The sequence below is a fragment of the Nelumbo nucifera genome, chromosome 2 (assembly GCF_055504915.1).
Source record: "Nelumbo nucifera cultivar China Antique chromosome 2, China Antique-T2T, whole genome shotgun sequence".
In the NCBI taxonomy this organism is placed as follows: domain Eukaryota; kingdom Viridiplantae; phylum Streptophyta; class Magnoliopsida; order Proteales; family Nelumbonaceae; genus Nelumbo; species Nelumbo nucifera.
Genome location: NC_142650.1, coordinates 30083720 through 30108713, shown reverse-complemented (window position 1 = coordinate 30108713; position 24994 = coordinate 30083720). Strand labels below are relative to the sequence as shown.

Below are 24994 nucleotides of genomic sequence, written 5' to 3'. Positions count from 1 at the left end.
AGTACAACATCATTGGCTTGTCATGTTCAACCCCAAGTTCCTCCATCAATGATTTTAGCCATAATAATTCAGAAACTCCATGTGCCATGGCCCTGTATTCTGCTTTAGCGGAAGATTGAGCAACAACCGATTGTTTCTTGCTTCTCCAAGAAACAACATTACCAGCCACCAAGCTGCAATACCCAGAAGTAGATCTTCTATCATCAATATTTTCGGCCCAGTCAGCATCGGTGTAGGCTTCAAGTTTCATATGACTATGCTTGGCAAACGGAATTCCCTTTCCTAGGGAGCCCTTCAAATAACATAGGATTCGCTCTGCTGTTGCCATATGAGTGTCTCAGGGAGCATGCATGAATTGGCTAATGCAACTAACTGCATATGCAATATCTGGCCGAGTCATGCATAGGTACAAAAGTTTCCCAAGGAGTCTCTGAAAGATTCCTTTGTCTTCTAACAATGTCCCATTTGAAGCAGAGAGTTTATGACTCATATCAATAGGAGTAGCAACTGGTCTAGCACCCATCTTTCCAGTTTCAGAGAGCAAGTCAAGAACATACTTCCTTTGGGAGATAAGAATCCCATCCTTGGATCGAGCCACTTCTATGCCAAGGAAGTATCTCAATTCCCTCAAATCTTTAATCTCAAACTCTGTATGGAGAAAAGATTTTAGATCATGAATTCCTGAAACATCATTACCAGTCACTACAATATCATCTACATACACAATGAGGTATACTGCCAGAGGTCCACTCCTCTTTACAAAAAAGTATGATCGGACTGTGTCTGCACATAACCAAAGTAAACAAGTGCTGTTCTAAATCTCTCAAACCATGCTCTAGGGGACTGTTTTAGTCCATAAAGGGATTTTTTCAGCCTGCATACCTTTCCTTTCATATCAGTTCCATACATCCCTGGAGGAAGAGACATATAAACCTCTTCATGTAATTCAGAAATGCATTCTTCACATCCAATTGATAAAGGGGCCAGTCAAAGTGAGCAGCTAAAGATAGAAGAACCCTCATAGATGTCATCTTGGCAACAGGTGCAAAGGTCTCCAGATAATCAATCACATATGTTTGTGTATAGCCTTTTGCAACCAGCCTGGCCTTGTACCTTTCAATGGTGCCATCAGCTCGGTATTTGATAGTAAAGACCCACTTGCAACCGATTGGATCCTTCCCTTCAGGCAAATCCACCACTTCCCATGTGCCATTCTTGTGTAGGGCATCGATTTCAGATCTCATAGCATCCCTCCATTCTGGAATCTTAAGAGCTTCTGACATAGACCTGGGAATAGGGTTAGAAGCAACAGAAGAGAGATAGGCAAAGTATGAAGGTGAAAGCAATCTGTAAGAAAGGTGCTTGGAAATGCAGTGTGCAGTGCACTTCCGTTTTCCTTTCCTAACAGCAATGGGAATATCAAGGTCAGGGAAGGATGACCCCAAAGGTGCTGAAACTTTACCTGTTGTCTCATCTGTGACTGGAAGTGTACGAGGCTCATGTATTGTAGGAGAAATAACCTGCACATTTCTGGATCTTTGCCTTTGATACACCTTGGGATTGAGGATAGAACGAGGAGGTAGAGGTTGAAGAGTATTGGGACAAGGAGAATGGAACGACTGATCCACCCTTGATACATTTGAAGGAGAAGCAGACACATCAAAAGACTCAACTGGGACAGGAAGAGGAAGAGCAAACACCTGTGACAAATCCTCCCCCTGTGGACAATGTCCTTCTGGAGAGGAACCATAAAAGGGGGAAAGCTCATCAAAGGTGACATCCATTGAGACATACCGAGTGCCAGTCTTTGGATCAAAACAACAGTAACCCTTCTGTGTGGGGGAATAACAAAGGAAGATACACTTTTGAGCTTTGGGTTCAAATTTATACCTTTGGACACTTGGAACATGTACATAACAGGTGCAACCAAAGACATGAAGAGGAACAGGAAAAAGGTTCTTGTCCGGATGAAGGAGATTGAAGGGAGACTTAAACCCCAAAACTCTGGATGGCATACGGTTTATAAGGTAGGTAGCAGTAAGAACAACATCACCCCAAAACATTGTAGGAACATGTGAGGCAAATAAGATACTTCTTGCAACTTCAACAATATGCCTATTTTTCCTTTCAGCAACTCCATTCTGTTCTGGGGTCCTAACACATGAGCTTTGATGAATAACCCCCATGTCATTGAGATAGCAGGATAGGTTCTTCTCAAAATATTCTTTTGCATTGTCAAATCTGAAAATTTTAATCCTGGTATTAAATTGAGTTAGAACAAAATCATGGAATTGTCTTACAAGCCTTGGAACTTCATCACGGGATTTCAACAGGAATATCCAAGTGAACCGAGAAAAATCATCAATAAACAGGATAAAATATTTGTATCCACCCATGGAGGGTAAGTGGTAAGGCCTCCACACATCAGAGTGCACAATATTAAAGGGAAAAGAAGATCTTTTATTGCTCAAAGGATAATTGTTTCTACAATGCTTTGATAACTCACAAGACTCACAATGAAGACTGGACAAACTAATTCCCTTAAACAGTTCAGGGAATAGATGACTCAAGGCAGAAAAAGACAGATGACCAAAACGACGATGACACAACATAGTCCGACTAATAGACTCTAAAGAAACAGATCCGAAACAGATCCGAGAGCAACATTGCCATGATGATTGGTGCATTGTTCCAGAGTATCAAGCAGGTATATTCCGTTCGCCTCATGGCCACTCCCAATCACCTTCTGAGACTCCGGATCCTGAAAAACACATTAGGAAGGAAAAAAAGATTACACAATAGTTTAGTGACTTGGTTAAACTACTTACAGACAACAAATTTGTATTTAGTTTAGGTACATGAAGGGTAGAAGGTAGGAACAAGGAATCCGTATCCTTGATGGTTCCCTTACCAGAGATAGGGGCAAGTGAACCATCAACTAAAGTGATTTTATCACGTCTAGGAAGCAAGTCATATGAAACAAACAAGGTAGAAAGGTTGGTCATATGGTCAGAAGCACCTGAGTCAATAATCCAAGGGATCTTGAGATTACCTGAAGTGGTTGCATGATTGGCAAAAGCCTTTATACCTGAGTGAGCAAATGTAGAAGAAGCTGAAATTCCTTAAGGGTTGGAAGGAGAAGTCACATCACCCAGCTGACTGATCATCTTCCCAAACTTTTCATATTTTGCTCTCATGGCTAACAACTGTGCACAAGCAGACATCTCTTCAGTATAGTACTTATCACTATCTGGCCCGGCGGCTACATTTGCACTTCTTGATCTTTTACTATCATGTTTTTTTGAAACCGAATGGGAACAATATTAGGGTGTAATTTCCAGCACTTTTCTTTGGTGTGCTTCGGCTTCTTGCAGTACTCACATATAACTTCTTTCTTTCTTGTGCCATCAGAAGTTCCAGCACTCCCTTTAGGTTTAACCCCCATTTTCGCAAAGTGATCACTAATATCAGCCCCTTGAACCTTGACAGCCCTTTTGCTCTTTTCACTACTTACCAATGCATAAGCTTGTGACAATGAGACACACTCCTTGGAAAGTGTTATAATTCAGGTCTGCCTTAGAGTTTGGCCTGACTGAGTTCAGTTATGTAGAAGAAGAAAAAGTGATAAAGAAAGAGAGAAAGAGAGAAAGAGAGGAGAGAATTCTGGTTCGCACTGAAGGAGTCAACTTGACTTCTCCCAGTCAGCCAGTAAGTATTTATATTATTATTAAAACATAACTGAAAAGACCTATGTGCCCTTACTTAAGTTAAGAACACAAGTTTCAACACAACATTACAGATTAGCAACATCAATCAATGGTATAAAGACAGAAATACCCCTACGCTAACACTCCCCCTCAAGCTGGTGAGTATATATCATATACTCCCAGCTTGTTACATATGTAGTCCACTCTTCCCCGACTCAAGCCTTTTGTAAATAAGTCAGCCCACAGATTTCTTGTATTAACATGTGTAGTGTCTAGCTCTCCATTCAGCACCTTCTCCCTCACAAAGTGACAGTCAACCTCAATGTGCTTGGTTCTTTCATGAAGCACTGGATTAGAGGAGATATGAATTGCAGCCTGATTATCACAATAGAGCTTCATTGGAGTGTTAATGTTGTACCCTACTTCCTGTAGAAGGTTCCTTAGCCACACTAATTCATAAGCGGTATGCGCCATAGCCCTATATTCTGCTTCTGCACTGCTTCTTGCCACAACCGTCTGCTTCTTACTTTTCCATGTCACCAGGTTACCTCCCAGAAACGTGCAATAGCCTGTAGTAGACCGCCTATCAGACATAGAACCGGCCCAATCAGCATCAGAATACCCTTCTATTTCAAGTTTTCCCCCACTCTTGTATATCAGACCGCGACCCGGGGCCCCTTTTAGATACTTCACAATTCTCAGAACCGCATTCCAATGAGGAATCAGAGGTTTTTTCATGAACTGGCTTACCACACTAACTGCAAATGAGATGTCTGGTGTGGTAATGGTTAGGTAGTTCAGTTTGCCCACAAGTCGTCGGTATCTGCCAGAGTCTTCAAACACTTCACCCATATCACTGCTTAACTTGGTATTTATGTCCATGGGTGTTTCAACTGGTTTGACACCCAACAAGCCTGTTTCTTCCAGCAAATCAAGCACATACTTCCTCTGGCACAGGTTAGTCCCATACTTGGATCTCACTACCTCTATCCCCAAGAAGTATTTCAGTTTACCCAGATCCTTTGTCTGAAAGTGATCCTGCAGATAAGTCTTCAGCCTGTCAATACCAATGTTATCATTCCCAGTAATAACAATATCATCTACATACACCACCAACAGTATTTTTCCTCCCGTAGAGTCATGACTAAATACAGAATGGTCAACTTTGCATTTCATGCCAAACTTCTTTACCACCTCACTGAACCTACCAAACCATGCTCGAGGAGACTGTTTAAGCCCATATATAGCCTTCCTTAGTCTGTACACCTTACCATCCTCCCCCTGAGCAACAAACCCTGGAGGTTGCTCCATGTAGACCTCCTCGAGTAAGTCACCATGCAAAAAGGCATTCTTGATATCAAGCTGATATAGTGGCCACTCATACATGGCTGCAAGAGAGATCACAACACGAACTGACCCTATCTTAGCAACCGGTGAGAAGGTCTCTGTGTAGTCAATGCCATAGGTTTGGGAGTACCCTTTTGCAACTAATCGCGCTTTTAGGCGTTCAACACTACCATCAGGCAGATACTTAACCGTATAAACCCACTTACAACCAACAGCTTGCTTCCCAGGAGGAAGAGCAGTGAGGTCCCAAGTATGATTATGATGAAGGGCTGAGAGTTCTTCTTCCATGGCACGACACCACCTTGGAGAGGCAAGGGCTTCCTGGACATCTTTAGGAACAATAACTGATGATAACAAGGTAACAAACTGGCGATGGGAAGCGGAAAGGTGAGTAAGAGAAACATAATTAGAAATGGGATGAAGGGTGCAAGTACGTTTACCTTTACGCAAAGCAATGGGTAGATCAATCTCAGATGCTAAGTGGGGGTCTGGTGCCGGATCCGTCGACGGAGATGTAGCCGGAGGAGTAGTAGCTGGTGCACGTGGGCGATGTGTATACACATGACGGATAGGTGGGCATTCAACAGGTGGTGGCACCGGAGGCAAGGATTTGGTCACGACTGGAACAAAGGGAGGAGGATCGACAACGGGAAGTGGAAGAGGAGGTGATGAGGAGAAAGAAGCATCACCAAACCCCAAAAACAACGGAGTAGACTCAAAGAAGCTGACATCAGCACACACAAAGGACCGTCGAGAACCAGGATGGTAACACCTATACCCTTTCTGGGTCTGAGAATAGCCAAGGAAGATGCACTTGAGAGAACGGGCATCAAACTTGTCGTTCCCGGGGCCCAATTATGGACAAAACAGACACACCCAAAAACTCTCGGCGTAAGAGGGAACGGAGACAAAGTGGGAAACAAGACCTGAAACGGAGATTGGCCATCAAGGATGAACGTGGGCATCCGATTAATCAGAAAAGAAGAGGTAAGCACTGCATCACTCCAAAAAGGTTTGGGAACATGCATGTGATGCATTAAGGATCTTGCTGTTTCAAGGAGATGGCGATTCTTTCTCTCAGCCACCCCGTTTTGTTGTGGGGTGTAGGTACACGAGGTCTGATGTATAATGCCGTGTTGGTCCAGGTATTCCTGAAATGATGAGGATAAATATTCACGGCCATTATTAGAACGAAAAACTTTGATGTGGGTACCAAATTGGTTACGAATTTCAGCATAAAATTTTTGAAAAATGGTAAACAATTCACTTCTTTATTTCATTAAATAGAGCCACGTCATCCTTGAAAAATCATCCACAAAAATGACAAAATATCTGTATCCATTATATGACATTACTTTATAAGGACCCCAAACATCTGAATGGACTAAAGAAAAAGGACTCGACACACGGTTATCAACCCTAGAACTAAAGGGAACACGATGGTGTTTCCCAAACTGACACGATTCACAATCCAAAACAGAAAGCTGACTCAAGGACGGAACCAAGGACTTCAATACTTTGAGCGACGGATGACCAAATCGGTAGTGCCACCGGAGAGGAGAAAGAGATGACTGGAGAGCTGTTGAAGTTCTACCACCACCACCGTCAAGATAATACAGTCCACCTGCTTCATGCCCTCCACCAATCTTCATCCCCGTCTTGAGATCTTGAAAGACACACAGAGAAGGATAAAAGGTAATGGAGCAGTTAAGTGATTTGGTCAACTTACTAACAGACATAAGGTTAAAAGGCAATTTAGGAACATACAGAACTGATGAGAGGGATACAGGATCTAGGTCAACATTACCAACACCACAAATTGAGGATGTGGAACCATTAGCAAGGGTGACAGATTGTGATGTTGAGCAATGAGATAAGGAGGAAAACACACCTGGAGTTCCAGTCATGTGATCGGAGGCTCCAGAGTCAATGATCCAGGGATTGGGTGTAGATGCCAGACAAGCCATACCTGAGTGAGCAAAAGTCGCCGTGTTCTGCTGTGATTGGATAAACCTCTCATATTCATCACGGGGAACACTCACCATCTCCTTCATGGGACCATCTGTGGATGTAGGAGGCAACTGGTCAGATGAATGATTCTCCTGTCTAAAGCTGGAACTTGAGTCACCGGTCGCGGCATGATTGGCCCAGGTTGAGGGAGGACCATGTAAATCATAACAATAGTTGATGGTATGTCCATCCATACCACAATGAGTGCACTTCCTCGGGCCTGAGCTACATCCTCTACCACGGGCTCCCCCTGAATCTTTGCTCCCAGTACGACCACCACCACGATTATAAGTAGACCCACCATTGCCATTTCGGCCATATGCAGAACCACTACCAACACCACGGCCACTCAATGCAGCAAAGGCAGATCTATCTGAGATATTAGAGTTCTCAGTAGATCCGATAGAAATCCTCTGAAGTCGAGCAAATACCTCTTCTAGGGACGGAAGAGCTGATCCCCCTAATATCTGAGCCCGTACTGGTTCATATTCAGACTTTAGTCCCACCAAAAATCTAGTCACATCAAGCTGCTCTCTCTGTTGTTGCTGAATCTTGACATCAGAAGTGAGAGGATGATAGACATTCAACTCATTACGTATGTTCCTCATGTTGGCATAGTATTCCTCAAGACTCTGATTGCCCTGTTGTAGATTAAAGTATTCTTGATAAAGCTGATAAACTCTGGTTGTATTGTCCTGCCCCGAATACAATTTCTTCGCATGGTCCCACACATCTTTGGCAGTATCAAGGAACATGAAGTTCACACTAATCCTGGGTTCCATACTGTTCCACAACCATGTGATGATCTGAGTGTCCTCTTGCTCCCAATCTTCATACTCGTGAGAGTCAGAGGAGGGTTTCTTCTCTCTGATGTGTTTTACCTTCTTCTTTGCCTTCAGAAAGACTTCAACGGATTTAGCCCAAGGCACATAATTCTCTCCATTTAACTTAATGGAGGTCATCTGAACATTCAGGTAGTCTGTAGGCACCATCACACTAGGTTTATAATCATTATTGTCTCCCATTATGTTATCACCAATTCTGCACACTAGCTGATTTCTATTATCACTGAGATCTGCACACTACACACCATTAGGTCACACCTGTCACACTGATTGCAGCACTAATTGTTGCTGGAATGTGTGCTCTTTACACCACAAACCCTACTCCTACAACTACCTGAAATCTCACCACTATATGATCATATCTCTTCCTTCAAAATGCACAAAGAAACCAGCATAAACCCTAGCTCTTACTGGCCGAAACCCTAGCAAATGGTTTGAAACACACCTCCTATTTAATCCATAACAGATATCATGCACTGAAATCTCTTACCTTATCGCTGAAGTAACACCCATGCAAGCAGGAGAGCAGTCCACACACAACAACCGCTTCACACACAACAGCCACACACAGTTCGGTCCTCTATTCTTCCTCTACTAGGAGAGGGCGATCTCAGAAATCACAGCAACCGACCACATACGACCTGACTGGAGGCATAGAGACCCCCAAGGGAAGAGGGCGATCACTCCTTTTCAGCCCTTTCCCTTATCTCCAATCGAACACAGAAAAAAAGAGGAAAACCCTAGATAGGGTGCGCAGAGAATGAACCCTAGGCAAGCAGAAATCTAGGTAGATTTAACCTAGCTCTGATACCATGTTATAATTCAGGTCTGCCTTAGAGTTCGGCCTGACTGAGTTCAGTTATGTAGAAGAAGAAAAAGTGATAAAGAAAGAGAGAAAGAGAGAAAGAGAGAAGAGAGAATTCTGGTTCGAACTGAAGGAGTCAACTTGACTTCTCCCAGTCGGCCAGTAAGTATTTATATTATTATTAAAACATAACTGAAAAGACCTATGTGCCCTTACTTAAGTTAAGAGCACAAGTTTCAACACAACATTACAGATCAACAACATCAATCAAGGTATAAAGACAGAAATACCCCAACGCTAATAGAAAGAATATTCTGTTTTGTGATATCATATTCTGGGTTTAGTCTGGTTAAGAACTCAAACACCTTGTTCCTTTCAACCAATTTTCTGTAGGTCTCTACATCATTGGTGGTGTCCCCAAGTTACAGCTTCTATTAGGTCAATCTCTTGCCATAGAGACTTCAGGGTTGAGAAATATACAGCTAGAGGTTTCTCCCCTTGCCTTAAATTCTTTACATCACTTCTCAATTTATATGCTCTGGCCACATTGAGTTTTTGGGAATAGGTTTCTGCAACACTGTCCCAAATTTCCTTTGCTGAATTCATCCATAGGTAGTGTTGGCTAATTTGTGGCTGCATTGAGTTCACAAGCTACCCAATGACAGTGTAATTTTCTTGCATCCACTTCTCGTAGGATGGATCATCTTCTGGGGGAGCCTTCTTGCTCCCGGAAATGAACCCCCACTTTCCTCTACTACATACATAAATCTTTACTGATTGTGACCATGCCAGATAATTAGTTCCATCTAGTTTGACTGTGGTCACAGTCAATAAAGAATCACTTGGAGTCCCCTGAACCAGTCCATATTCAGCACCATTCTTGTTTTCAAACTCTGAGGAGTACATCATGTAAACACTTCAAATATGATTTTAGATGACTTCTACAAGTATACTGAATGAGGACGAGCAAGGACAGAGTTCAACCGTCCTCAAGAAGGCAATACACAAGGCCAAACTACACCCGAAAGTTGTGAGAACCAAGACTGAAGCAGAAACTTCTACACGAGTCACCCAAAAAACAGTTTGGTTCGGCCTTCAAGAAGTAATCAGAAACTTCTAGGCACTGTGCACTCAACCGAAGTTCCTTTTCAAATCAAGGACTTCAAGGTAATCACCAAAGAAATAGCCAAGAAGAGTGAATACCAATCGGTATTGCTGAAAAGGCCCTTTTACAAACACAGTGAGGGCAATAGAGACGACCCCACTGTGAAAAAGAAAAAAAGGCCACAAGAGCAGTCCGTACAGTCCCCAAAAACAGCCAAATAGAAGCAACAATCCACAGCTCTTGATACAAGGATGTTTCGGCAGTTTTGACGGTCCAAGAAGGAGTGAAAACAGCTCAGAAATTTCTGGGTTAAACCAAATTAAAGGGCAGCCGAAAGTTGTACAGAAACAACCCATAAATTTCGGACACTTCAACAGTCCAAACACACCAAAAAAAAAAAAAACCCAGAAATCTGAGCACAACTTACAATTTTGAGCTTCAAATCAGAACCGAGCTGTTCCCCTTCCCCTTTTTTTTTCTCTGATTCTTTCTGGCCACTGAACCACTTCTCCAAGAGATTCGAGTCTTGGGCACTTCCAATGACCTCCAAGAATCAGGCAACACGAGCTAAGCTTCCAGCCCTAGAATATTGAAGTTCAAGCCTGCTCTGATACCATGAAGAAAACTGAAGAGAGTAGACCTTGAGAGTTCGGCAATGGGGGTTTGAGAGTGAGAGTTTCGAACCTTCCTCTCTCTCAGCACCCTAACACTATTTTATTAAGATAGATTTGAATAATTACAAGGAGGCCCTTAGTTGGGCAAGAAATTACAAAGAACATAATATAGACAGGATGGGCCCGGAATAAGGCCCATTACAGAAAAACATAAATAATAAGAAAGAATAAACAGCCTATGGGCCATTCGGCCCATCTTCTCTACAGAAATTCTCATGTAGTCAATCTAATTAGACTAACATAAGACCTCCTTCTCTGCAACCAGTTTTTGGTTTTGAACATAAATTCTTATCGCCACCTTCAGTCTTGATAGATAAACTGATCTTGGACTCTTTATCTTCCTTTGATTCTTCCTGATTATCAAGAACACAATCCACTCTTTGGACAGTTGCTACAGTCTCTGATAATCTCCAAGAATCAGCCGAAAAAGGATCCTCTTAATCTTCCAGCCCTAGGCAACTCTCATGTGGTTGGCTGGATCAGACTCACATGAGAAGCCCTAATCCTTGCTCTGATACCAAGGATCTGACTCACATCAGACTCATGGGGTCCACATCAGTGTTCTCTACAAATACAATAGGACTAGATATTTCCCCATCCACCATTTTACTTTAACAAGAGCAACCCAATTTGCAATTCAGCCCAAAAGAGATGTTCCCTATTAACCCCTTGTTTTTCCAAACAATCTGCCAGTCCATTTGCTATTCTTCTAACCAATGTTTTAAAACGCGGAGGCATGATGCAAGGCGTTCCACTACGTAGAGGCGTGAGGCGTAGTTCAGAACACAAGAGGTGTAAGCCTCCTTAAGAGGAGGGGGGTTAGGAGGAGGATGAAGAGGAAGGGGGGATCTCATTTTTCTTTATTTTTAATAAAAAATACTAAGAGGAATAAAGATGCTCAAAAAAAATGGGCTGCATCGAAAGGGGGCGGGGGGGTCTGGGGGGCGAAGCCCCCAAGCCGAAGGGGTAGGGGGCAAACCACTTTCTTTCCCCTTATCTTTTCTTCCCTTCCCTTTCCTTTTCTTTTCTTTCCTTTTCTCTTTTTTTCTTCTCTTTCTTTTTCTTTCCCTTCCCTTTCTTTTCCTTTCCTTTCCTTTTTTTTCTTTTTTCTTTTTTTTTTCTGTCTTTTTACATCAGATGTGCATGAGGCGTACGCCTCTAGCACGCCTCATGAAAAAAGCGCAAGAGGCATATGCCTCTTGCACCTGAGGCGTATGCCTTAGAGGTGTCAGCGCCTCTGGCATACGCCTTAGGGTGTTTTGGGAGCGCCTCGCCTGGAGGCGCACCTCCAGGCGTATGCCTCCCATGCCTTTTAAAACACTGCTTCTAACCCATTTAAACGTGGCTCCCACTTCTCTGGCAACTCTCTCTCTCTAACACACACACACAAAGAGCACACATAAATTGGATTTTTTTGGTATCAAACACGAAAAGTTGGGTGAATCTATGTGTATTTTATTTGAGACCCACCATCTATGTTGCAAGTAACTATTTGTGTATTTTTTTTGAGAATCACCATCCACGTTGCAAGTCTCAATGCCTTAGTTCTGGGTTATTAATTGATTTGGGAACTTAAATTAGGTTAAGCCTTTGGAGAAAACCAATTTGACCTAGAAATTAAATTAGGGGACCGACTATCCACGTGGCAAGTCTTAAAAACCTTTCAGCTAGGTGTTTATTTGACTTAGTACACTAAATTAGATTTGATTTGTGATCAAAAGATTTCAGCTATTATAATTTGAACGAGGAAAAATGTTGTTTTTGTGTTGGTTTCCTATAACTTCTAGAACCATGTATTATGATGCTAAAACCAGATACTTATTACCCTAGTGTACCATTGTGCTATATAGGTAGTACCTAATACAACACTGGATTTTGCATGGATGCTTCTAGATATATTCTATAGCAATACCACCCCTACAATATGTAAATGATATGTTTGTACAATTATACTATCAGAAAATCTCTCTCTCTCTCTCTCTCTCTTGTATGTATATATATATATATATATACATACAAGACTTGAGTCTTGAGAGATGACACTTAACTAATTAGCTTCAAAACTAGATATTAAAGCATGATATAAGCAACTAAGCATATTATCTGTGCCAAGGATTTTAGTAAACAGAGAGTAGCATCACGGTTTCTTGTGTCCATGTCTGTATTCATATTTGGGCATCATTGTAAACAGAGAGTAGTATGAAACTCATATGCATTTCTTAAATTAAAAGTATGGAATGTATGATTGAGGTTAATATAACTAGAACTGACCGAATCAATGAAATAACTAGAACTGATTGAATCTTTGTATTAACATGATTTCTAATTTTATTGGTTCCAGGTTGCATTCCTTTCCTGTCCATCCCTCACAAATGGACATTGTAAAACGTAATCTGGGGAGAGAAGAATGGTGGGTAGGCTCTGCCCCTTCAGGACCTTTTATTTATACGCCTTTTAGCAAAGGGGAGCCAAATGATGGTAGCAAGCAGGAGTTGATATGGGTTGTTGGAGAACCTGTTGAAGTTTTGGTGGAATTGGCAAATCCCTGTGGCTTTGACTTAATGGTTGATAGTATTTATCTTTCAGTCCAGTCTGGAAATTTTGATGCTTTTCCCATAAGCGTGAGTCTTCCACCTAATTCAGCAAAAATAATCAGTTTATCAGGGATTCCAACTTCAGTGGGTCCAATCACAATTCCTGGATGCATTGTTCATTGTTTTGGTGTTATTACTCGACATCTTTTCAAGGACGTTGATAATTTACTCCTTGGTGCAGCACAAGGACTTGTGCTTTCTGATCCTTTCCGTTGTTGTGGTTCTGCTAAGTTAAAAAATGTATCTGTTCCAAATATTTCTGTGGTGCCCTCTTTGCCTTTGCTAGTGTCGCATGTTATAGGAGGTGATGGTGCTTCCATCTTGTATGAAGGTGAAATCCGTGATGTATGGATAAGTTTGGCAAATGCAGGATCTGTGCCAGTTGAGCAAGCACATGTTTCATTATCAGGCAAAAATCAAGATTCTGTTATTTCAATTTCATATGAGACACTAAAATCAGCCCTTCCTTTGAAGCCAGGTGCAGAAGTGACACTCCCAGTGACATTGAAAGCCTGGCAGCTTGGCTTGGTGGATCCTGACAATACTGCTGGTAAGAGTATCTCTGGAGGTGCAGGGAGAGTATCAAAGGATGGAAACAGCCCCATGCTAGTTATTCACTATTCAGGTAAATATTTCACCATATGTTCGTCTTGCTTAATCTTGTTAAGTTAATTGATGCCACCAAATGAAAAGGGAAAACAGTATGTATAAGGTGTAGTGTGTGTGTGTGTGTATTATTTTGTGACTTCACAATATTAGAATAGAACCTACTACACCAAATCATTGTTTTTTACAACTTATATACAAATTTGTTTTTGTTATAGTTTTTGTCAGGATTTGATTGGCACATGATGCAAGACCCACCCAAACAGTAGCTAATTGGGTGGCTGTAATGGGCTCTGAAAAAGCTGGAAACAGGCCAATAATGCTCTCAGCCTGTTAGTCTGAAACTGAGCCTGGATTTACTCAACCAGTAGGCTCGATAGAACTTAAAGAAAGCAAATAACCATTGGAACAAGTAGAGACAGAATTGATAAATGGGTGGAAATGAGTTCAAATAGAGCTTACAGGCTTACTAGAGAGGATAGCTTCTGTACTAAATAGATAGGATGACAGAAATTCATTGAGTGACAAAGAAAATGGAAGGAGAAGAATGGAAAAATGGTGTGAGAAGGTAAGAAGATGTATGAGGAAGTTGAGAAGAAAATCCAAAAATGCAAGAACATAAGAACAACAATAAAGCAAAAAAAAAAAAAAAACTGAAAAAATAAGGCAGATTCAAACAGTTTTGGTTGGTTGAAGGCTTATGATCAGATTCCTGGGGAATTCAGGTCACTGGTATGGTTGACTAGATCACTAGGTTCTTCCCTGAATATCTCATTCATCTGGGCTCCTAGGAGTGCCAACATGCTGGCTGACTCTTTGGCAAGAGCAGGGGTTGAAAGGGATTCCCTTGTTTGGTGTTATCTTGGGCCGGGCTGTAATTCGTAGAAGCTGCTCTTTTTTTGTTTTCCTGTTCAGTTGTTCTCTGCATTGTACTTCTTGGCCTACTGTCTTTTTTGGTTCAACCCTAAAAAGAAAGTAAACACTCACTGCTAGGAAAAAAGAGACTTGTAAGCTTTGGCATCCTCATCACACTTATTGTTGAAGATTAATCTGTTTTATAATTTTTTTCTGAGTAGATGTTTTATGTTAGTTGTTAGATAGGAGGTGGGGACCACAATAGTTATGTGAGTCCAAATTTTATTATGTTTCTAAGTGATATATGCTGTTTTATGTTTTGCCGCCCTATAAGGGCATAGTTGTCTTTGTACTGTTCTATTATTTTTAGTATAAATAATAAGTGAAGGGGGCAGCCAGATTATTGCTCTCTTTTCTTTCAAATTCTCTTCTTCTCCTCTCTTCAAGAAACTACTTTTCTTTCATATTTTTAATTCAGCAGATTTCTACTTGGTATTAGAGCGTTGGCTAGGGTTTCTTGAAGCATTCTCATGCAGCCCTAGATCAGCTGACTGCATGAAGTAGTAAAGGGCTGATCGATCTTCTATATATTGCCTAGTTCTTGGATTTTTTGGTGGGATCTAGTCATCAGGAAGGTGATCTACTGTTCGACATCAAAATCGGGAAGAACTGGAGTACGGGGAAGAGTCCCAGAAAAGTTGGACTCTTTGTTTTTGATCTGATCTTGGTCGCCTAGGTATTGTTAGTTTTCTTTTGATTTTCTGAAGAGGGCGGTTTGGTTTCTGGAATTTTCTGAGCCTTCCGGAGTGATCGGTTCACTCTTCTCTCTGTTGGGAGGCATGGGGAGGAGAGAGATTTCTCTCCAGCTAGGATTTTATTCTTTTGGAAGGGGTGGTTTCTATGTGTGTGATATTAAATTATTTTTTGAAGGTCTCCAATCTATTTTTTTCTTACTGTTGAACTGTTTGAAGTAAGATGGAGAGTTGGAATACCGAGATGAAATCTACTGGTACTGTGGAACTGAGTGTTGGAGGTAGTAGTGATATTTTTGGGTCTGGGATCATTATTACAGTAAAACTTGATGGTACAAATTATTTGGAGTGGGCACAATCAGCTAAGATGGCTATTGGTGCCCATGGAAAATTAGGATATCTCACTGAGGAGAAGAAACCTGATACAAACTCTTCCCGATGGGTGCAAGAGAATTACATGGTAATGTCCTGGCTATGTAATTCTATTTACCTCATATTGCAAAAAATTTCCTATGGGCTAATACTGCTAAGGAGATTTGGGATGGAGTGACTGAAACCTACTCTCAGAAGCAAAATCAAGCCAGAGCCTATCAATTAAGAAATCGGGTGGTAAGTATGAAACAGGGAGAAAAACCTCTTGCTATGTATTTCTCTATGCTGAAAACCCTATGGCAGGAAATAGATCACTTAGAAACTGTGGTATGGGAAAGTGTAAATGATGCAACAACTTATCACAAATTGGTATAGAGGAATAGGGTTTTTGAGTTCTTGGCAGGGCTGAACCTTGAATTTGACATTGCTAGGCAGCATATTCTATCTAGGGAGGGTGTGACACTCTCTCAGGCCTATGCCTTTGTCTCTGGAGAGGAGAGTAGGAGGAATGTAATGCTGTGACAGCTTGGGATTGACCAGTCAGCTATGGTTGGTACAACAAAACCTAAGCCGAATGGAGACAGGGGGAGTAGTGACACTAGAAGGGAAGATAATAAGGACTTGGTGTGTGATTATTGCAAGAAGCCTAAGGATACCAGGGACACTTGTTGGAAGCTTCATCCAAATCTTATGCCTGCTCGGATAAGAAACAAGAAGGGAAATGCAAATGTAGCATTGATAAAAAAAACTGCAAATGTAGCCACTATAGGAGACTATTCAGCCCCTCTTTCCCAAACTGATTGGGAATCCATTGCAGTAGCAATAGTGAGAACAAAATTGGAGAGGTTTAGACAGCTTATGAGTAAGAAAGATTCACCTAGCTCTAGCCTTCCAGATGGACAGCAGAATGTAGAAGCCAACTACACTTCTTTTGCACATACAGGTAGTTCATATGCAACTGCAAATCTTGCATCCACTTCAGGTAAGGAGGGACCTCCCTGGATTTTAGACTCAGGAGAATCTGAGCACATGACTAATGCCCCTACCCTTTTTAGTTCCTATCAGTTGTACTCTGGTAGAGACTGAGTCTCTACAGCAGATGGTTCACATATGCCCATTGCTAGGAAGGGAATAGTTAGAGTGACCAATGATATAACTCTGTCTTCTGTTTTACATGTCCCTAGACTTCATACCAACCTACTGTTTGATAGTTCTTTGACAAAAAAATTGAATTGTTCCGTGACCTTTCTTCCTGGTAATTGTGTTTTGTAGGATCTGGAGTCAAAAGAATATGATTAGGAGTGGTCGTGAGGTGAATGGAGTCTACCTTCTGGATGAGTTTCCGAGACATCAGGGCCATCATGTTAGTAGCAACAGTAGTAGTGGGTCAGAGTCAGTTAACCAGATTATGCTTTGGCACAATCGCTTGGTACATCTTTCTTTTAGTTCTTTGAAATGTCTTTTCCCAAAGTTGTTTGAGTCTGTTCAGTTATCTACTTGAGTGTGAGAGTTGTCAGTTAGGAAAGCATTGTAGACAGTCTTTTAAACCAAGTAATAAAAGAAGTACTTCTTCTTTTAATATTGTTCACATTGATGTATGGGGGGGGCATATCATATCCCTTCCATGGGAGGATTCCGTTACTTTCTCTTATTTGTGGATGATTGTACACGATATTCTTGGATATATTTGATGAGATCATGTGATGAGGTTCTTAACTTGGTATAATAGTTCCACCAGATGGTTCTCACACAATTTGGAGTGAGAACTAAGGCTTTTAGATCAGATAATGCAAGAGAGTATTTTGAGAGGACCTGATCACGTATCTCTTAGAACATGGTGTAGTTTATTAGAGCAATTGTGCATATACACCGCAACAGAATGGAGTTGCTGAGAGGAAAAACAAACACATTGTGGAGGTGACAAGGAGTCTTATGGTGTGTGCTTTAGTTCCTGTGCAGTTCTGGGGAGATGTAGTTCTTACAGCTGTGCATTTGATTAACCGTGTTTCTTCACGGACTTTGGGGTTTAAGTGCCATTTAGTCTTCTTTTTCCAGATGGGGAGATATTTCATATACCTCTAAAGGTTTTTGGCTATGTTTCCTTTGTTCACATTCTTGGCCCTCGTCGCAAGAAATTGGATCCTAAGGCCAAGAAATGTGTTTTTCTTGGGTATTCTCAGAACCAAAAGGAGTATTGCTGTTATGACCCAGTGTCGAGGAGCAAATTTATCACTATGGATGTTACCTTCTTTGAATCCACCTTCTTCTTCTTGAGTGGTTCTCCTTAAGGGGAGAGTTTTGGGGAGGAGAACTTACAATCTGTTCCTCTTCATGTTCATTTGGTGCCTCCATCAGTTCAGCCAACACCTGCACCTCCATTTTCATTACCTGAACCACTACGGGCAGCCTCACAGAAATATCATCGCCGGAAGATGATGGTTGAATCCACACATCCTTAACCCGCACCACTCTCTATTAGTCCTTTTGAAACTCCAGATTCGGTAGATACAGTTCCAGGTATTCCTCTTGAGCTTGAGCCTGTTATGTTTTCTGATGATAATGTTCCTGTCCCTAACACCATTGTTGCAGTTGATCCCATTGACCTTGATCTTCCCATTGCACTTCGTAAGGGGAAGAGAAAGTGTACAACCCACTGTATTTCACACCATCTTTTCTACAATGCCTTATCACCCTCCTATCGTGTTTTTCTTTCTTCCTTGGATTTTGTGTCTATACTCAGGAATGTTACTAAGGCTCTTTCCAAACCTGAGTGGAAAACAACCATGCAAGATGAGATGGATGCTTTGGTCAAAAACCAAACTTGGGAAATAGTTCATTTCCCCCCAGACAAGGAGATAGTCGGATGTAGATGGGTATTCACAGTGAAGTATAAGGCCGATGGCAAGATAGAGAGGTATAAGGCAAGGTTGGTAGCAAAAGGGTATACTCAGACCTATGGTGTTGATTATCTGGAAACCTTTGCACCAATAGCTATGATGAGTTCAGTTCGTATCCTTTTATCTCTAGCAGCCACCTATTCATGGCCCTTGTTCCAGCTTGATGTCAAAAATGCCTTCCTCAATGGTGATTTATAGGAGGAGGTGTATATGGTCATTCCAATAGGCTTTTATGAAAATATTGGTAAAGGAAAGGTGTGCAGACTCAAAAAATCTCTGTATGGACTGAAACAGTCACCTAGGGCTTGGTTTGACAGGTTCAGAGGGGCACTCATTCGTTTTGGATACACACAGACACAGTCTGATCACACCCTCTTTGTGAAGAGGAGAGATGCTCTGGTGTCAATTTTGATTGTGTATGTGGATGATATAGTGGTGACAAGAAATGATCTGGAGGAGATTGATGATCTCAAAAAATCATTGTAGCAAGAATTTGAGATCAAAGATCTTGGTGAGCTCAAATACTTCTTGGGGATTGAAGTTGCAAGATCCAAGCATGGGATCTTCATTTCATAGAGAAAGTATGTACTTGACCTACTGCGGGAGACTGGGAAGCTGGGGACCAAACCAACAGACTGCTATTGATCCAAATCACAGAATTAATGATGTGGATGTTGAGTTGGTAAGGATGTGGGGAGATATCAAAGAATGGTGGGCCGACTGCTGTATTTGTGTATGACACGACCAAATATTTCTTATGCTGTCAGTGTTGTGAGTCAGTACATTCATGCACCTCGGGTTCAACACTGGTAAGTAGACCTGTTCATGGGCCGGGCCGGGCCGGGCTCGGGCCGAGCTTTCACTCTGTATTAACAGAATTTTCTAAGGCCCGAGCCCGAGCCTGGCCCGACCATCGGGCCTACAACTTGGGTCTGAGCCCGACCCTCATAAAAAGCCCGAAGCCCAGGCTTGGGCCCGAGCCTGAAATTTAGCCCATATTGTTAGCGGCTGAATAGAGAGAGAGATTATAAAGAAAAGAATAAAAAATGTATATATTAAATTATAAATATATATTTTAATAAATATTATATTAATTATATATTTTATATAATATATAAAATACATATTATATATTTTATAAAATATATAATGCTGAGTCGAGTCGAGTCGAGCCGGGCCGGGCTTTTTTGACAAATCCCGAGCCCGGCCCGAAACACAGTCGGGCTTACTATGTTAGGCCCGAGGTCAGGCCTGCGGGCCTAATTACATGACCAAGCCCGACCGGGGTGCGGGCCGGGCCGGGTCGGGTCATCGGGCTACCCGGCCCATGAACAGGTCTACTGGTAAGCTATTGAGAGAATACTTGCTTATCTAAAAAAGCACCTTGGCAGAGGCATTCTTTTCTCAAATCATGAGAATCTGAAGCTAGAATCCTATACAGATGCAGATTGGGCAGGATGCTTAGATGAGAGGAGGTCTACATCAGGAGTGTGTACCTTTGTGGGTGGAAACTTGATCTCCTGGAAGAGTAAGAAGCAAGCGGTTGTGGCAAGGTCAAGTGCAGAGGCTGAGTATAGATCCATGGCTCATGGTGTCTCAGAACTTCTTTGGGTTAGATCTCTTTTGAGCGAGATTGGGGTGAAAGCAGAGGAACCTATGATGTTATATTGTGACAATCAGGCTACAATCAATATTGCCTACAATCCAATTCAGCATGATAGGACAAAACACATTGAAGTTGATAGACACTTTATAAGAGAAAGGGTAACAACCGGAGAAGTTTGTTTGCCTTATGTCTCTTCAGAGTTGCAGCTGGCTAATGTTCTCACTAAAGGGGTGGCGAAGAACAAGCTTGAACATGATCTTCGCAAGTTGGGAATGTATGACATTTACTCCCAACTTGAGGGGGAGTGTTGAAGATTAATCTGTTTTATGATGTTTTTCTGAGTAGATGTTTTATGTTAGTTGATAGATAGGAGGTGGGGACCACAGTAGTTATGTGAGTCCAAATTTTATTATGTTTCTGAGTGTTATATATGCTGTTTTATGTTTTGCCGCCCTATAAGGGCATAGTTCTCTTCTCCTTCTCTCTTCCTTCTCTCTTCAAGAAACTACTTTTCTTTCATATTTTTAATTTAACAGATTTCTACTCTTATAATCCATATTCTGATAATGGAGAACTCCTTCCAAATTGAGGTCAAATCTGAATAGTAGACCGAAAGACTCCTCTCGCCCTCCTTACAAGTAGAAGATTCAACTTGCAACTGATAGATCTTTTCATAATGCCACTGCTTAGAATAGGTAGATTTGGTATGCTCCTAGATCTCCTATGTTATGTCAACCCACATGAAGTTTCTTCTCACTTGGGGCAGCGTAGACACTAGAAGCCACGACATATTCAGCACTTCTAGACTTTGGTTCCTTGATCTTTCTATTTATATATCCTATTTCCCCCTTGTAGTGATATAGAGTTTAATCCCCCTCGACTATTCTAGGTAATTAAGACCATCTAGGGGAATAACAACCATAGGAAAATTCATGTCTAATCCCTCACTCTCTCTACTTTGATTGGAGGAGAAACCAGAGACAGTAGTCTTCAGAAGACATGATAGAAATTTCAGGTTCACTTAATCAACCACAAAACACTGTAGGTAGACAGGAGCCACTAAGATACCGGGTGTAGTACAAACCAACATTGATAAAAAGGTTATTTCTCTAGTCTACACAAAGTACTACTGTTGGAAGCACAGGTATAACATTGATTTGAAGCAAAACAATTGACACCCAAGTAGTCTTCAGAAGACATGATAGAAATTTTACTACGTCAAGCTACATTGGCATCTCCTTGGAAAGCAATCCAGAGTATCCTCCCTCAGTTTCTCAACTTTGTCAGGTATGATGTCAATTCTGGTATCTCTGTTTTATTTTGGGAAGACACTTGGGTGGGTACCTTTGCCCTTAAGGACCAATTCCCGTCTCTATTCTCTTTCCCTTTACAAGGAAAAAGCTCTCTCTCATTTTCTTCTATCTCCTAATTCACCCCCTTCCCTAAGTTGGGACTTTGGCTTTCAGAGAGGTTTCAGGGATGATGAATTTAACAGTGTTTCAGATCTGTTGTCCCTTCTTGGTAGTGTCTTTCTGGACCCTCTTAGTCTGGATGTGAGATTATGGTCCCCTCACCCAAAAGGCTACTTCACTTGTGCTTCCTTTTTAAATCCTTTTGCTCTTCCCAGGGACAGTGGGATTTTCCAACCAAGGAGATATGGTCTAGACCGATTCCACCTAAAGTTATTATTTTCTGCTGGGATGTGTTTTATAGAAAGATTAATACCTTGGGCTGCTTGCAGAAGAAAAAGGCCTTCCTTGTGTTTGTCCCCTAACTGGTGTGTACTTTGCAGGGCTAGTGGTGAGGATTGCTCTCACTTACTTGTATCTTGTTCCTTTTTAGTGCTATTTGGAGTTGGATTTTTTCTTTGTTTGGGTGCAGGTGGAATCTGTCCATAGACTTAAGTCAGTTGTTCAATCCTTCCTTTTTTGTGTGGCCTACAAAAAAAGGAAAAATGATGTGGAGATGTATTAGGGCAGCCGCCTTGTGGATAATCTGGGAAGAAAGGAACGCAAGGGTATTCAAGGAAAAGGAAAGAAGCATTCAGGCTGTTGAGGACTGTATCTTGACTAGGGCCATTCATTGGTTAAGAACTATGGACTTATTTCATACATTCTCCTTTGATGATATTTGGGGAAACTGGATAGCAGTGGCTAACAGCCAGACAAGGAAGGACAGGGAATCTGCAGTGTGAACGCCTCCGCCTGAAGGATGGGCAAAGCTGAACATTGATGGAAGCAGCCAAGGAAACCCAGGCCCATCGGGGATAGGAGGGGTGCTGAGAGATAAGGAGAGCAACATCTTAGCGTTGTTTTCAGGCCCCGTGGGAATAGGAGACTCCAATAGAGCTGAGATGTTAGCGGCGGTACAAGGTATTCAGATTGCAGAACAATTAGGAGTTCAGCACTTGGTAGTTGAAGGGGACTCTAAGATTGTTGTGGGATGGCTGACAGACCCAGCTTCAGCTATGTGGCGACACAGAGACCTGTTAAGGAAAGTCAACTGGCTCACAAGAAACATGACTGTTACCTCTCTTTGGGTGGGAAGATCAGCAAATACCTTAGTGGATGGGTTAGCTAAGCAAGGGGCTTCACATTTTTTTTGGGATGCTCTGCAATTTTATTTCTGGCTATTTCGGTTTTTTAATTTGATGTAATACTTGCTAGAAATGGTAACAAATCGTGCCTCCTCTTGGGTCTCCTGTATTGCCTCATATTTCTGGTTTAATAAATTATCTTCATTCATCAAAAAAAAAATTTTTACTGCTGTTACAGCACATACTGGTCATCCAGACCTACAAACATCACATAAAGGACCACACAATTCACTAGGAATTAGAAATCCTCTAAACTCTTCACACCATCCATCCGATTCAGTTACATGCATTTTTCTTGGTACACGACCAAGAGTTAAGAGGAGAACTCAGAAAACTTTCTCAGACCAGTCCATTGGGGTTTATCTGATATTTAATCCAAAAAAAGCAAGAAGGAAGAAAACTTTGATCGATCTTGTTCTCAGGTCCAATAATCCTGCTCTGATACCATATTAACCTAGAAAAAAATAAGAGAAAAACAGAAGAGAAGAGAAAAGAGAGATTGAGAGGAAAATAAGTCATGCTGGCAGTGCCAGCTTTTCTATTTATATATATTAGAGCATCCCATTTTCTAATTAAAAAGTACAGTAAAAACAATAATGTCCTTGTGGCACTATATTTACGAAAGATGACAGCTATATATATATATATATAAAATATGAGTCTATAAAATGAAATAATTTGTCTGTATGCATACATATGTACATACATTGTATTTATATACATAAAAATTAGAAAATTATATTTATACTTTGAGGCTTATGCCTCAAACCACCTTGAGGCTTACATCTTACCTCTTTGGCACCCAACTGCCTCACCTCCACCTTTAGCCTTTTAAAAACCTTGCCTGATCCTATATAGTTGGAAACAAGGCTTTGTTCAGTTGATTTGAGTCACCAGGCTCAAAAATCTGAGAAGTAATAAACATGGAGGTTTGGGATAAGGAGATGTAATTTTCTTTCAAGACACTAATATTTTCACAAATGACAAACCTGTTCAAGGTAAGACTTCAAAAATCTAAGACCAGGATATATCAATGCTTAGAAAACCGGCATTCTCCACCCCATGATTATCTAGCTCTCACATTTTGTAATAACTCCAATGAGACTCTTGACTTCTATCCAAAGGGGAAAAGAAGAAATTAAGTAGAGTTTAAAGAGGAGCCATTAAGGGTTCTCAACTTGGGTTTGTGAACTAATACTTGAGATCGGGTTCATCTAGGCTATTCAGGTTCTGTTAGTCTTATTTTACATGGTATTTTTGATATTTGGACCATTGAAGCCCAAATTTAGAACCTATATCCTGAGACCCATAGCTAATTCATTAAAAGAAAAGAAAATAACAAAAAATTATGACATTTAGGCAATAAATTAATTTTATGTCATATATCTTAAAGGCCATTACCCAACGTTAGTCCCAGCTATCTGGGGTCTTGGGAGGGGTAGACTGGATATGGTCCTAATATTTGGCATTTTTTTCACAAAGTGGCCACTATTTGAACTCACATTCTCACACTTATCAGCCCATGATTTGATTTTACCATTAAACCAAGTAATTGCTCCTTGACATCATATGTCTTATAATATCTAAATGAACCAAGACTGGGACAGGCCCACCCAAATGCTGCTTGGGCTCATTTAGCCAAATGAGATCAAATTCAGGCTTAGGCTCTACTCATATGGCCTGAGCTAGCTCGGCTCTTTTACATCCCTAGGAGCTATTTGTGGCTTGTGCTTCTAGGATAGTTGTATCAATGAAAGAGGTCTAGCCATGGATCTGGACTTTGGGTTATGAACTGGACAAATGAGCTAAATGGATTACATGTTGACGATTTCATGGGCTTGGTGCCTTAAGGGTCCACTTTATGATCTTTAGTGCAGTGGTGGGACTTCTTAAGCTTGTCACTTTTTTACTTGTTTCATAGACTTATTTTATTATGCCCAAAACCTGTCCATCATAGAAGGTCTTCTTGACTCTACCTGAATTGACTCATCTATCGTGGCCACTATGTTAGTTCTTTTTTTTGAGAACCTTGAACTGTTGCATTGATATTGTAATGCTGTGTATGGAGTTTTGCAATAGAGGTGGAGGGTGACTCCAAGACTAAATTATCTGTTGGATACATTTGGGTTGGAGTGTGTGGTTTAGAAGGTCACCAGTTCTTACAGCATCATCTTAGAGAGTATGTTCTTTGACCTCTAGTTAACATCTTGCTCAAATGGATTG

The 24994-nt window shown here is 41.3% G+C and overlaps 1 protein-coding gene across 1 annotated transcript in view; it reads left to right on the top strand.

Moving 5' to 3' along the window:
* The window catches only part of LOC104603382 (trafficking protein particle complex II-specific subunit 120 homolog), a 64012-nt gene that overhangs the window by 31725 nt on the left and 7293 nt on the right, over positions 1 to 24994 (top strand). The window contains exon 8 of the mRNA XM_010267401.3: positions 12835 to 13712. Within this exon, the coding sequence (XP_010265703.1) occupies positions 12835 to 13712 (878 nt within the window). The remainder of the gene's footprint in view (positions 1 to 12834; positions 13713 to 24994) is intronic.